The following is a 15,296-nucleotide window of genomic DNA, read 5'->3' as shown; positions in this document are numbered from 1 at the left end:
AAAATGTGCAAAAATGAAGAAATCAAACACCGAAATCAATAAAACTGGTGAATTTCATGGAATTTGGTCACATGACGGATTGAAACTATAAAATTTTGAAGGCAAGTTGCCAAATCTATTAAGCACTGCATATATGTGATGAATTATGTCATTTCTGATCAGTACCATCCATGACCCCAAAAATTGGATTACAAAAACGACAAAGATCTGTGCTAAATTCTAAAGCCTTAATCTTAAAACCATGAGACACTGAAGTGATTATGGATCTCAAATGTAAATCAAAACTGTAGTAAAACCCTCAAATTATAGAGGTGAGGAAACACTAATGGTTTAATGATAATTCAACTCATTTTTTTTCTTAAATTAATATATAAATCGTTTTCCGGGTCATTGCATAAATAATATCTTATCTTATATATATATATATATATATATATATATATTTACGAATGTCTTGTTTTATTATGTATATGATTGACTTCTTAGGGATATAATGAAATGCCTAGGTAATCAGGGAAAAAGGTAGTGAAAGGAAATTAAAGAACAAAAGTGGTAACTGATGACTAATGGCTTTTATTCTACAGGACTATGAGGAATTGTCATAGTATTTGAAAAACGTAATATTTTGATGCTTTAACGTTTCTCCATGACCATTGACCATGCTATCATAGTCAGAGCTGAAAACTTTAGAATGAGATATCCTTAATCCTGATCGCTTAATCTGAGTATCCATGATGTACACACTTTTGATTTTCTTTTTAATCCTCTTTTTTGGATATCCATATGTATAAAAGTTGCGTTTGATAACATTGCAGATATAATTCTATATCGATTTGCAGAGGCGCAACTTCAGTTCAGAACTTTTTTTTACATTAAATGTTTACAATACCCTTTAGCCTTGAGAATTGAGAAAGATAAAATTATTCTTTTTAAAACTAACTATAGTATAATAAAATTTCTACAATAACTCTATTGGTTTTCTTATTCCTGTGATACTGATTTTCGCCATTCTTTCTTTCTTTTCATTCTGCAGGGGGGGCGCGCCCCCCCCTCTCAGGTGCTAGGGGAGGGCGCGCGCCCGGCCGCCCCCCCCTAGTTGCGCCTCTGTCGATTTGAACTAATTGTCCGATTGAATTATAAAGTCAGCTGTTCCACAAGCCGGCTTTTAGAGCATTTAAGCAAATATAAATTTAATCATGAATTAATATGAACCTATTAAAAAATATATTTTATCACATTTTATGATTTTAGGACTATCATTATACGTTAAACGAGTCTTAACAGCCATTATTCCAAAACTCACATTTATTTAATCGATGTTTATATGACACAATTAACACCAGAAAAAAACTGGCTTTTCAAAAGTTAAAGAGTATACATCTTAACATGATACATGATATGATGTCCCACAAAAAATTTGGGCCCGATCGGTTCAGCCGTTTTGACATTTATTGGATACAAACAGACAGACAGACAAACAAACAAACAAACAGACAGACAAGCCAAATTTATATATAGATGTTGTCAATAGCCAGCCAAACGGTTGGACCGATTGGACTAAATTTTTTTGTGGACACTCATGGGTGACCGAGGGGTGTTATGGCTAAAGAAATTCGAACATCTTTTTCAAAATATTTTTTTCAAATTTCTTTTCACGGGCAACGCCGGGCCCTTCAGCTAGTAGTCTATTATCCTCTTGCCATATAATTACCAGCTATACACCTTTTCCTCTTAAAACAATACATTCGCTGACCACTAATCATAGTTAATTTAAAGCATCAAAAAGAAACGTTCATGAAAAAAAAAACAATTGTACAATTGTTGGGATGGATGCATCTATTGAAGATATTGAATATATTGAGTGAATTGGGGTTTGTTTAAAAATTAAAGCTACTTAATCAATGAATCATTAAATGATGGAAATCTGCGCAATGCCGCAACATATTCACGAAATCTATTCTGTCCGTGTAAACAGAGAGCCGTGTTGACCAAGCGTTTATTTCACTTTTCATCAGACTTCTGCATGCATTAAAATGATGAGAGATGTTCATTATTGAAATAGTCCTATGCTCCATGAATGTACCTATTTGTTTGAATTATTAATAAAGATTAAAAGGTTTTTTTTTCAGAAAAATTTAGATCAAGATGGTGTTGGCTGATCTTGGTCGTAAAATAACGGCCGCCCTTCATTCCTTGGGTAAGATTAGCTGGATAATTTCCTAATATACAATTTTTGGACCCCCCCCCCTCCTATCAGTTTTGTACATGGATCCCATAAGTAATACATGGATATAATTGGTCATGTGGCTGCAGTGCTCGGCCCCCTAGCCTGTCTTAGCCGCAGCGCTCGGCTCAGAAGATGTCTTAACCTAGCCTTAAAATTATAGAAAAACAAATAATTTAAAAGTAAATAATAATTTGCTGTAAAATAAGTGGTCATGTATAAAGTGGGGTGGGGGAGGGGGGGGGGTCCAAAAATCGTATATAGGACGGACCCGATTCGTCTATAAATTTGCAAAGAATCTTTTTTTTAATATCTTGGAGAAAAAATGAAAAATTGGACAGCAAAAGGCTAGGTTTTTAACCTTTTTCATTCTTCTAACCCGAAAATTTATTTTATTTCCTCTTCAAATCTTTCTCAATTTAGCGAATTAAATCCCCAAAAATACAGAATATCTGGAAAGAAAACCTGTTTTCGAAAGCTGCGGGGGGGGAGTGTGTGATTTTTCATGAAAATATACACCCCTATAGCCCTCCCGCTGTAAAGTAAACGTCTGTGATATGCAGTATACAGCAATCTCCGAAACTAACTCTAGGAAGAAAGTAAATTCTCGTGCACGAAACTAAAAGACTTGGAATCTTTAAACATATAATAGATAACTTTTCGGTTAAAAAATTTCTTAAAAAGTATTTGTATCTAAAAGGAGATGAATGATGTATAATATGCTACACGAACACCACGAACAGGCATGTTAAAGAATGTGTATCAAAAAGGAGATTAATTATGTATATTATGCAATACGAACACCACGAACAGTCTTCTTAAAGAATATGTATCAAAAAGGAGTTAATGATGTATAATATGCCACACGAACACCACGAACAGTCTTTTTAAAGAATATGTATCAGCAAGGAGAATTATGATGTATAATATGCTACACGAATACCACGAACAGTCTTTTTAAAGAATATTGTATCTAAAAGGAGATTAATGATGTATAATATGCTACACGAACACCACGAACAGGCATTTTAAAGAATGTGTATCAAAAAGGAGATTAATTATGTATATTATGAAATACGAACACCACGAACAGTCTTCTTAAAGAATATGTATCAAAAAGGAGATTAATGATGTAAAATAAGCCACACGAACACCACGAACAGTCTTTTTAAAGAATATGTATCAACAAGGAGAATTATGATGTATAATATGCTACACGAATACCACGAACAGTCTTTTTAAAGAATATGTATCAACAAGGAGAATTATGATGTATAATATGCTACACGAATACCACGAACAGTCTTTTTAAAGAATATGTATCTAAAAGGAGATTAATGATGTATAATATGCTACACGAACACCACGAACAGTCTTCTTAAAGAATATGTATCAACAAGGAGATTAATGATGTATAATATGCTACACGAACACCACGAACAGTCTTTTTAAAATGTCTCTGATCTTAGGAAAGGCAACGGTTATTGATGAGGAGGTTTTGAACTCTATGCTGAAAGAAATCTGCGCTGCCCTGCTCGAAGCTGATGTTAATATTATGCTGGTTAAACGTCTCAGGTTCGTCAAAGTTTTGTTTTGATTCTATTTTCACTTTTTAGAGACCCACGAGAATCTGAAATCTGGAACTAAAATTGCTCTAACAAATCATTTAAAATTTTACAAAGATATAAGTTTCAAACTAGAAAGTAATTCTGAAACCTCTTTCTTCTGTCAGAGGAAAACATTCGGAGCAAACATGAAAAAAGATACTTTTGAGCCTGTCATAAAACATTGCCACTCGAAAACGCTGATTCTTAAAAACTTGTTGTACAACCATATAACTGCCTGTTTGCTGAACATTTTAATGTACAAATTTTGACTTTTATTTCTTGTTTAGGGAGAACGTGAAGAAAGCTATAGACTTTGACGAGGTTGCTCAGGGATTAAATAAAAGAATTATAATTCAACAGGTACATTTAAGGGACTAATAACTCAATTTTCTGCAATTATTAATAGAACTTCTTAATCCCATAACAAATAAGCGGAATTTGAACAATCGTGGTAATTTTTCTTCTGGTCTTTGCTCTACAATCTTTTAAAGTTATTCATCGTTACCCAGATAAATCAATTTAAAAAATTTTTCAAATAAGTTTTGAACATTTTCAGATTTATCGATCCATCTGCATCTACTTATCTACTTATCTATCTATCTGTATTTCTACTAATAAATCTAACTATCTACTAATCTATCCATCTATCTACTAATCAATCTATCAACTATTTACTAATATATGTATCTATCTACAAATCTATTAATGAATCGATCCTAAACTATCTATTTGTCAAGGCTGTGTTCCAAGAGTTGGTTCAGCTAGTTGACCCTGGTGTTAAGCCCTACCAGCCCAAGAAGGGTAAAGCCAACGTGATCATGTTTGTTGGTCTGCAAGGTATGCAACTTTTCAAGCAAATGTTTGCCCGCATTTTTTCGATCCGTTTCGAGAAGTTTTTTAATATATGAACTCGTTCTGTATCTGTATTGATTTTAATGAACATTATTTTTAAGGATCTGGTAAGACGACGACCTGTACGAAGCTAGCTTACTATTACAAGAAGAAGAATTGGAAAGCGTGCTTGGTGTGCGCAGACACTTTTCGTGCAGGCGCGTACGATCAGCTCAAGCAGAACGCAACCAAGGAACACACAAATACATATACTGGAAAAATTGCTTTATTTTTTTTTCCCTTTAAAAATCATATATACTTTTTTCCTTATATAGTTTGACCCATTCAAATTAGAAAATTGAATCTTGGTCTACTTTCAATGAACAAATGTATAGTTTTCATAAAATAAAAATAAAAATACTAATATTAGATGCATATTTTGATATTTTATCCCCCGTATTAATAATCTTTTTTGTAAGTAAAATTTTGTAATAAAAAATATTTTAAATTGTTGTTGAACTAGGCTGGTATACCGTTCTACGGGAGCTATACAGAGGTTGACCCAGCTGTTATAGCTGGTGACGGGGTAGACATGTTCAAGAAGGAAGGTAATACAAAGTTATTTTGGTCTTCATTGTTCAACCGTACTAACGTTAGTTTCGTCTAACAAGTATGGTGGAACACCAAATTGTACTAAATTAGTTGAGTTTAGCAGATTAAATGCTGTGTTGTTCAGATTTGGTGTTTAATCTGACTAAAATTAGTTGTGTGGGTTAGATTTAGTGTTTAGTCTGACTAAAATTAGTTGTATGGTTCAGATTTGGTGCTTAATCTGACTAAAATTAATTCAGATTTGGTGTTAAATCTGACTAAAATTAGTTGAATGGTTCAGATTTTGTGTTTAATCTGACGAAAATTAGTTTCGTGGTTCAGAAGTACGAGATGGAGAACATCTCGAGTATGAACACCCTAAACACATCATAGTTTATAAAGATTCTCAGATCTTACATTAGCTCCCGCCTGCTCTCAGAATTATATTCTGTTGCAGATTCATGCCTTGAAAATAATTTAGAATTGGATCGCGATTAACAAACCTCACATTTAGTTGAAAATTATAAGATACATTTTGTTTCCAGCAAAAGATTTATTCAGAAATCTTAAGTTTTTTATGGGGAGGGGGGGGGGGGTGCCCGTCCCCGCCTGGAAACCCTTCTCTCCGCCGGCCCTAGGCCAGGATTATACAATATTCTACCTTATCCTCATTCTAGGTTTTGAGATTATTATTGTTGATACGAGTGGACGTCATAAACAGGAGGAGAGCTTGTTTGAGGAGATGTTGGCAGTTTCTAACGCAGTAGGACCTGACAATGTCGTCTTCGTTATGGACGCTAGCATTGGTCAGGTATGTCGTCTTCGTAATGGATGCTATTAAATTTATTCCTGTTTGGGGGGGGGGGGGCGGTCAATTTGACCCCCCTCTGTAGTTCTTTTACGTAACTCAAAAGTATTTGTCTGAGGCTGTTGAATTTCAATGATCATCCCGAGTCCCCAAATCAAAATTTGTGAATAAACAGACAAACAGAGATTACAACTTTTTATATATAGATCATCTTAATATTGTTATTCTATATTCTAGGCGTGTGAAGCACAGGCGAAGGCGTTTAAAGACAAGGTTGATGTTGGTAGCGTTGTAATCACTAAACTGGACGGACACGCTAAGGTAGGATCAGGGGATTACATTTTTTAATTGAGAGATTATACAGGGTGTATTCGGGACTAATTAGAAAATTTCAGTAGAATGAATCTTCTTGAAAAATAACATAAGGCTTATATAAGAATTTTTTTTGCGGAAAATGATAAGTTTTTCGAGTATTAAGGGTTTATTTTGGTGTTAAAGATTGGAGGCAATCTAATATGATATGGGACGCTCTGTAGAATAAATGTTATTAACAATATTTATTTTTTAATGAACACAAAAAAATGAGAAATTAAGAATTTACCTTTAAATAATCAGAGGTCGAATTTAATGAATTAGATCCGCATCGCTCAACCGCCAATCACCGAATTGCACGCTGGCTCAAATCTCTAAACACTTATTACAATTTCAAATTGAACAAACCATGTTTGAACCGCATCTATACGCGGTTCAAATTCTTTAAATTCGGCCTCTTGCATACCTGTTAAATTGATATATTTTAGTTCAAGAACTGATTTAAAAAGGTAGTTAAAAGAAGTTTACTATTTCTTTAAACTTTAGGGTGGTGGTGCACTGTCTGCCGTAGCAGCCACAAAATCTCCAGTTATCTTTATCGGTAAGTTTTGAAGTTTTAAAATTTGCAATTGATTGAAGACATTTGGTTGATGTCCCATGATCGCTGTACTTCTTAGGAGCAATTTAATTTTATGTTTACAACCCCTTTAAAGGGACTGTATGCGTAATATCAATTGAGCATCTATGTAAAGATACCTGATTCACAACGGTACACTTAAACTTAATGCTTTGTCTGATCAAGCGTGAGTTAGATATCAATATTCATAATTTTGATTGCTGAATATTTTCAATTGTGATTCTTTTCAAAAAAGACTTTTGCTGTTCTACTGCAGGAAAACATATGGGAATCATTAGAATTAAACACTTTTAAACCAAAAAACGACAATATCTTTCACATTATTGATCGGATAAAGATTTCAAGGGTACCGTTGTGAATTGGACAATGTCATCTTTGCATGGAGGGTCACTTGAAATGACGCTTGTACAGTCCATTTAAGTTGGAATTTTACGCTATCATTTTCTGAAAATTATATATTTCTGGAATGTATTATTTGAAAATTGAGTTGCCAGCCAATTGAAATAACACAATGAATCATCTATCATAGGAAATGTATTGTAAGGAAACGTTCAGTAAGGAAACGTCTTGTAAGTGCTTCATGAAGGAAACGTTTTTTAATGGGAAAGTTTTATAAGAAAACGTTTTGTTGCAGGAAACTTTTGTGTAGGAAACGTTGTGTAAGGAAACTTGAAGTAAGGAAACGTATTGTAAGAAAACGTTGTGTGGCAGGAAACGTTCAGTAAGGAAGCGTTCTGTACGGACACGTTCTGTAAGTGCTTCAAACTAAACCTTTAGTAAACCTGTGTGTTCAGGAACTGGAGAACATATTGATAATCTTGAGATGTTCGAGGAAAAAGCTTTCATATCTAAACTGCTGGGGATGGGAGATATTCAGGTATTCAGATTTTTATTTGATCTAGGACTGTATATTTTCTCGAAAAATCATTTTCCTCTTCGCCCCCTTTTTTTATTCGTTAAATTGGAGGAAAATAAATGGGTGTTTGGGTAAAAAGTATGAAAAAGAATGAAAAAAATTGTCTTTGATGTCCAATTTTTCATTTTTTTTGAATATAACTTGAACTATTCAGGGTTTGATGGATAAAGTGAAGGACTTGAATATAACTTGAACTATTCAGGGTTTGATGGACAAAGTGAAGAACTTGAATATAAGTTGAACTATTCAGGGTTTGATGGATAAAGTGAAGCACTTGAATATAACTTGAACTATTCAGGGTTTGATGGACAAAGTGAAGGACTTGAATATAACTTGAACTATTCAGGGTTTGATGGATAAAGTGAAGGACTTGAATATGGACGAGGAACAGATGATGAAGGATATACAGAAAGGAAGATTCACACTCAGGTATTGTTTAACATGCCCCTTAACCTTTCCACGAGAGGGTGAAGGCAGCCCGCACCCGCAGTGCTTTCACCCCGAAAATGACATTATAAAAACGGATTTGTAGGAGTGCTTCCGACCCGCACCTTTTTTCCGAATTATCTTTTGCTACTGGAACTAGCTTACATTGGTACTCTTTTAATTTTTCGCAATTTCTCCCTTAATTTGAATGTGAACGGAATTTTCAGTGACCTTTATTAGAGTGGCATATCCGATTCACCTGTGTCAGATAAAGGACGAATTAGATATCCTCCTTTTTTCTTGAAAAATTTATTATTTTCAATTGTGGTCGTAAAATTAGATGACTTTTGGATATTTAGAGATATTGTAGAAAATCGTTAAAATTAAGTAAATACATTTTAAGAAAGAAAAACGATGATATCTTTTAGTTATAGCACTTCGTAAATCGGACATGACTCTCTTAATGGTGGCGGGTGACTTGAAATTAAGCCCGCAGTCCCTTTAAAGTGTATTTTTTTTCAAAGGAACATGTACGAGCAGTTCCAGAACATCATGAAGCTTGGACCAATCAGCCAAGTTATGGGAATGATTCCAGGATTATCCTCCGTCTTCGGACAAGCAGGTAAACAAAACTGAATATAAGGAAATACAAAGATTATTGTAAGATTTGATCATATATTTTCAGATCGAGTGTTTGATTGATTGATTAATCACTAAACTTGATTGATTGATTGTTTTGATGGATTAATAACGATAATTAAGAACAAATAAATGTGTTAATTAATTTTAATTTTTTGTTGTTTTATTCTTTTATTTTTTGCATGTATGACGGTATGCTGGTTGCTTTACTGGTATGATTGATTGATTGATTGATTGATTGATTGATTGATTGATTGATTGATTGATTGATTGATTGATTGATTGATTGGTCCCTAGGAGGTCAGGTGTCTGATCAGGAGAGTATGAAGAGATTAAAGAAACTGATGACCATCATGGATTCAATGAACGACAAGGTAAATGCACGATCTTGTCTTTCCCTTTTAATCGCTACAAATTTCAAGTTTCCATTTTGTAGAGTTCAGGCTTTGTAGATTAGCGCTATTTTATACAAAAGTTGCGACATTACAAACAACTCTTCTTCGTAGAAATATTATTGATTTGGATATGTATGTATTACAGATTTTTTTATAATAGCTTTGATTTCCTTTGTTAATTTTTAACTTCAATATTGTAGAGTATAATCGCTACTCGTTGTAGATTAGCACTTATTTCATCTAAAAGTTGTCACATTACAAAGTATAAAGTATATTTTCTTCTTCGGATATGAATTATGGATCTTTGTAAAAGTTTTGATTTTCTTAGTTAACTTTTAACTTTGTATTCTTTGCTGGAAAATATGCTTTTAAAATACTTTGTTCATCAGAATTTTTTCAGGAGCTGGATGATATGGAGGCTACTAAAACATTTACCAAGCAGCCGACCAGGGTTACCAGGTAATTCTTGGTGCTTCCCGCCACCCTTTTCAGGACTATTCTGTACATTAAAAATCAATTGAACTATTTTCTATTTTCTTGGTGATAAAAGTAGAACCAAATTTTCGTTTTTAGACACATTTTCTAATTCAGACGAGAGTCGAGACACATCAAAACTATAACCCACCCTTACGCAATTTTTTTTTCCTAAATCAGCCAAACAAACCAGTTATAAAAGTAAACTTTTGATCCGTTCCTGTCACTTTTTTGTGTTAAGATTTTTTTATGTTCAGTATTATTTTATGGATGTTTTTAGTTTCATTATTATTCTTTGGTAGGGTTGCCTGTGGAGCAGGAGTTACAGAGATGGAGGTGCATGCTCTCCTAGACCAGTACAAGAAGTTCTCTCAGGTTCCTGGATTGATTGATTCATTGATTGATATTTGTATAATGTATCTGTATTGAAGTGATTGATATATAAATTGATTCTTTATTTTTAAGTCAGTATCTTGATTGATTGATATGATAGTTAATTGATTGATAAATTTATTGATTGATGATATATTGAATTGTGGATTAATATACTAGTTAATTGACTGATGGATTGATTGATTGGTTGGTTTGTTATTTTTAGTTTTTGCTTGATTGATTTGTTGATTGATTTATTTGTTTAGATACATTAATTTAATCTTGAATTATTTATCTTAAATTAATTGTGTTCTGATTTACCTAGGTTGTGAAACAGATGGGAGGAGTCAAGGAACTTTTCAAGGTAATATATTGATTATTTATTTATATATTAATCGATCTATTTTACTTATTTATCTATTTATTTCTTTATCGATCTATTTTACATATTTATCTTTTTATTTATTAATCGATCTATTTTACTTATTTATCTATCTAATATCTTATCTTTTTATCTATCTATTTATATATCTATTTAGATATTCCTGATTTATATTTCTATCTATCTATTCCAAATATCTATATCTATTCCAACTATCTATCTATCTATTGATCACTCGATGTACATATTTTTCTATTCTATTCCACTCATCTATCTATTTATCTGTCTATCTATCTATCTATATACCCCTGGGCAGTCTAGGTCTCGCATATCGGATGGCTTTTATATTTTACCTTTTATTCTGATCTATCTATTCCAACTTTTTATCTAATCATCTATCTATCATCTATCTTAACTATCTATATTCTATATCTATGTATATTGTATATAATAGGATGAAAAGCAGATGAAGAACTTGAACCCTGCAAAGATGGGGAAGGTGTACCAGAGTATGGCGAAGGCAATGGATCCACAAATGCTCAGGTAAGAGCCAGGATACCGCTTCAGAAAGTGTAAAAAAATTATTCGATTTTTTAGTTTTATAAAACCTTTGTAGTGTAATATTGAAAGATTTTACGCCTGAATTTAAAAGGGTTCAGGGTGAATCGAAAAGATTAATTAATATTAAATAAGTTTTAATGTTTAATTTATTTTGATATTAGGGCTATCGGCGGTATGTCTGGTATTGAGAGTATGATGAAACAGATGCAACAGGGCGGTCAACTTCCAGGAGGAATGGGGATGCAAGGTAATATCGGGGAAGTGAGTTAAAGGGGGGGGGGAGGTAAAAGTGGAAGGGAGGAAAGTGGAGTGGAAGGTAGGCAGGTGGAGTGGAAGGTATGAAAGGGGTGTGGAAGGTTGGAAAGTGGAGTGGAAGGTAGGAAAGTGGAGTGGAAGGTAGGAAAGTGGAGTGGGAAGAAGGAAAATGGAGTGGGAGGAAGGAAAGTGGAGTGTAAGGTAGGAAAGCGGAGTGGAAGGTAGGAAAGTGGAGTGGAAGTTATGAAAGGGGTGTGGAAGGTAGGAAAGGGAAGTGGAAGTTAGGGAAGTGGAGTGGAAGGTATGAAAGGGAAGTGGAAGGTAGGAAAGGGGAGTGGAAGGTAGGAAAGGTGAGTGGAAGTTAAGAAAGTGGAGTGGGAGGTAGGAAAGTGGAGTGGAAGGTAGGAAAGTGGAGTGGAAGGTAGGAAAGTGGAGTGGAAGGTATGAAAGGGTTGTGGAAGGTAGGAAAGTGGAGTGGAAGGTATGAAAGGGAAGTGGAAGGTAGGAAAGGGGAGTGGAAGGTAGGAAAGGTGAGTGGAAGGTAGGAAAGTTGAGTGGGAGGTAAGAAAGTGGAGTGGGAGGTAGGAAAGGGCAGTGGAAGGTAGGAAAGCGGAGTGGAAAGTAGGGAAGCGGAGTGGAAGGTATGAAATCGGAGTAGAAGGTAGGTAGTGGAGTGGAAGGTAGGTAGTGGAGTGGAAGGTAGGAAAGCGGAGTGGAAGTTAGGAAATTTTTTAAACTTCTCCTATTTTCCCACAAACATAAAAAATACGTTTATTTATTTAGGTTTAGAGGCTATGATGAAGAAGAAAGGAAAGAAGTAGAGAAAATAAACGAGTTCCCTGTGATACCAGAGCCAGACAAATTTTTATAAAATTTTGAAATCTTTACATAACATTTCTAAAGGGTTGAAACTTAGAAATAATTGTCGAACATGAACAACTGATATCTTGACAAAATATCTTATTTTGAAAGGGTTACCCTAAAAGGATGAGAATTCAGAAACGATTGTACTTCACGCAATTTATTTTGTTACTTCTAATTGTTTTAGGTCGTCATTAAATAAAGTCTCATCCGATAACCCTGTATTTTAAGAATATGTAAATGAAGCCCCAGTGCATTTTTATTCATCCTTTTTTTGCTTTAACTTAATAAAGTATTTTCTTTTATAAATTCAAAAATTGTTAAAATGGTTTCATTTAATTGTTTTATTATAAATCAGCCATAGTCTAAAACTAAAGAATGCGCGAATTTTAAGTTCGAGGTTAAAATTTCTGTAAAATAATGAATAGCTACTTAAATATTAAACTTTCTCAATTTTAAATTTGAATTTCCCGGGAAAAATCCGAACCAATCAGAGAAAAGGATTTACGGAGAATATTACATAACCATCGCTAATCAGCTGTTCTTACGTAACCGAAAACAAAACATACAACCGTTTTTTGGGTCCGTTTACATCCAAAAATTAATTCTAAAACGTGAAATTTCTTTAACAAGGTTTTCACTTTTAAATATATCGTAAAGTTGAATGCCGCTTTCTCAGCTGCAGCTGAATGATGATTGAATAATAGACAAATATGGAAAATGCAGGATTTCAAGATAATTTAAACCTCTGTTTAAATTTTAACTAGTCGATTTCGGCGAGTTAAATATTTAACCACAGGGTTAAATATTTAACCTCATGGTTAAAGTTCAGGTTTAAATTAAGTCAGAAGTGGCATTTAACCATGAACTTAAAATTTAAGTCAAAACTTTTCGTTCTTTAGTTTTAGACTCTGGTCATTAATGAATCAGACTTATAAGAGCTGTTCTCGAAATTTGAAAGGGGTTGGGAAAAATCAAAATGAAATAATATTTAACTATTTTCATATTAATCTGGTAACTATCAGATCGTATATAGAATAGTACCAATCACAATATTTCGTCCTAAACAGCCATTCAAACTTTATGAGGACTGAGGAGTCCTTTTGATAAATTAATTAAATAATGAAGTTAATTATGTTGTTACAGACTGGTAAAAATGTTGAAGAAAAAGGGCAAGGGAATTAAAACTGGTAAGGATAATATCACAATATGAAGATATACAATACATAGAATAATAATTGAACCCGAGATGGGATTTAAAGAATTTCAGCCGCGGTTTAAATCCGCCAAAACCCGGTTTAAATTAAGCGCCGGCTTAAATCTTGAAACATTTGATACAATTTTAAGTGGAACCAGCCATATTTAAACCGCGGCTTTAGTTTAAACCGCCGCTCAAATTCTTTAAATTCGGCCACAGGTTTTGAATACGTCAGTAACCATAAACTTTAAAGCAAGTCCCATTCTTTATGTGAACTTAAATATTTTTTTCATTTGTCAAATTTTTTTTGCTAAGTTCAATAATTACTTGTTCTTTCCCATTAAATAACTATTTCGGTGACTTTTCCTTTAACTAGGTGAAGAGACGGGAGTGTCAGCTCGTCAAACCGGTTTACTGGACGCTTATACAGAAACTCAAACAGCTGCCTCCGCTTCAGATTCCGGTAGGAGGAGGGGGGGGGTACTTATGTAAAAGAGACAGCAGACGTTATTTAAAGGTCTGATACTCCTTCTCATTGTTTCACAGAAAGGTACCGTTGTAAATTGCACATTCCACTCTTTTTTTAATTGAGGATCACTTGAAGTAACATCTTCAGTCCCTTTAAGGTTTCGGGTTCTATCAGATGTGTGTGAGAAGGGCGGGGGGGGGGGGGACTTTGGATCACTTATCTTATATTTAGAGCAAATTGCTATAACTAATATGGGTGTTGGGTAAGATCTTAAATTAATGCAATTTAACATTAGACGGTTCACGAATATTCAAGACAGAGAAAACAGATTTTTTGGGAAATACTCAAAAGTTGGTTGTACCGGAACTATGTATTCCTTCGAGAAGACAGTCTTATTTTCATCTATTCACACTGGTATATCATCTTGAGAATCCCCCCGACCCCAGAAGGAATATACTTTTGATTTTCTAGTGAAGAAAATGTAAAAATTGTATATTAGAAGACAAGTGTTCTCATCCTTTATGAAACTTTTTCCTAAAAATCTTTTATTTTTCCTAATTCCGCAAACTTCTGGAGAAAATGGTGTTCAAAAGGAGATTTTTCTCCAATTCTGTTTGTTTAGACAAGTTCAAAGAAGGATATAAGAAGAAAGGGAAGAAGAATGAAAAGTCTAGAAAATCTGAATCGGAAGATGTTGTGAAGGAAGAACCAAAGGTGGGAGACAATACAGATTTTTGTGGCAAATCTAAAGAATATTTTGTTACTCAAAAAGATTAACCCTGTTTTTTATGTAAAGGGATAATTATTTAAAAATTTTACTTTATTTAGATCTCAGAGATTGTTCTCTTATATTTTGGCTTTTGTAGAAATTTTGTTTTCCTCGATTTAGGAATCAAGAAGAGAGCAATATTTTATGCCAATAATTGTTATTAATAAATTCTACTTATTTTGTATTATGAACTTAACAAGGAAAATAATCAATCAATGAAAGAAAAAAATCTAACATAATTCAGGATTTCTTTTTAGAATTAAACATACTTAGAGGTCATAACATTGATTTATAAAGGGGATGGTGGAGTTGGCACATTTGATGTAGGAGGGGGGGGGGCCTGCCTTCATTTTTGATTCAAATCTTCAAATTTTTTGGGTGCACGCCTAATTAGTGATCGAAATCTCTAATGATCGAAACCTCTAATGACCTCCACAAATAGAAAATATTTCAACTATGGCTTTATGCATATCAAACGAAAGCTAGGAACCCAGGGAATACACTAGCAGCAACAAATCTAGTGTTAGACCTTCTAATGACCTCTGACGACCTCTAATGACCTCCAAAAT

General features: G+C 33.7%; 2 protein-coding genes across 2 annotated transcripts in view; both read left to right on the top strand.

Moving 5' to 3' along the window:
- The first annotated feature begins 2,093 nt into the window (after positions 1–2,093).
- Positions 2,094–12,508, top strand: LOC111715280 (signal recognition particle 54 kDa protein). Its single transcript, XM_023490591.1, has 19 exons — positions 2,094–2,197; positions 3,694–3,799; positions 4,119–4,191; positions 4,569–4,668; positions 4,785–4,915; positions 5,186–5,270; positions 5,931–6,064; positions 6,299–6,382; positions 6,920–6,974; positions 7,805–7,887; positions 8,273–8,355; positions 8,877–8,974; positions 9,289–9,365; positions 9,787–9,845; positions 10,163–10,235; positions 10,558–10,596; positions 11,069–11,157; positions 11,337–11,422; positions 12,214–12,508. Exons 1-19 carry the CDS (start codon positions 2,146–2,148, stop codon positions 12,249–12,251), a joined length of 1,545 nt encoding a protein of 514 aa, XP_023346359.1. The 5' UTR covers positions 2,094–2,145; the 3' UTR covers positions 12,252–12,508.
- Positions 12,509–13,130: 622 nt separating this feature from the next.
- Positions 13,131–15,296, top strand: part of LOC111715263 (translation initiation factor eIF-2B subunit delta) — a 14,950-nt gene continuing 12,784 nt past the window's right edge. Inside the window, exons 1-3 of the mRNA XM_023490574.1 lie at positions 13,131–13,481; positions 13,866–13,952; positions 14,581–14,672. Of these exons, the coding sequence (XP_023346342.1) occupies positions 13,448–13,481; positions 13,866–13,952; positions 14,581–14,672 (213 nt within the window). The 5' untranslated portion in view covers positions 13,131–13,447. The remainder of the gene's footprint in view (positions 13,482–13,865; positions 13,953–14,580; positions 14,673–15,296) is intronic.

The sequence above is a fragment of the Eurytemora carolleeae genome, unplaced genomic scaffold, assembly GCF_000591075.1.
Source record: "Eurytemora carolleeae unplaced genomic scaffold, Eaff_2.0 scaffold98, whole genome shotgun sequence".
NCBI lineage: Eukaryota > Metazoa > Arthropoda > Copepoda > Calanoida > Temoridae > Eurytemora > Eurytemora carolleeae.
This window is presented reverse-complemented; position numbering and strand designations above follow the sequence as displayed.

What these genes read in the sequence shown, in the direction of transcription:
- LOC111715280 (XM_023490591.1), top strand. Translation starts at nt 2,146, where the DNA reads ATGGTGTTGGCTGATCTTGGTCGTAAAATAACGGCCGCCCTTCATTCC. An exon ending in TCAAGCAGAACGCAACCAAG is followed by an intron (nt 4,916 to 5,185) that starts GAACACACAAAT and finishes TTGTTGAACTAG; the next exon opens with GCTGGTATACCGTTCTACGG. An exon ending in AAAGGAAGATTCACACTCAG is followed by an intron (nt 8,356 to 8,876) that starts GTATTGTTTAAC and finishes TTTTTTTCAAAG; the next exon opens with GAACATGTACGAGCAGTTCC.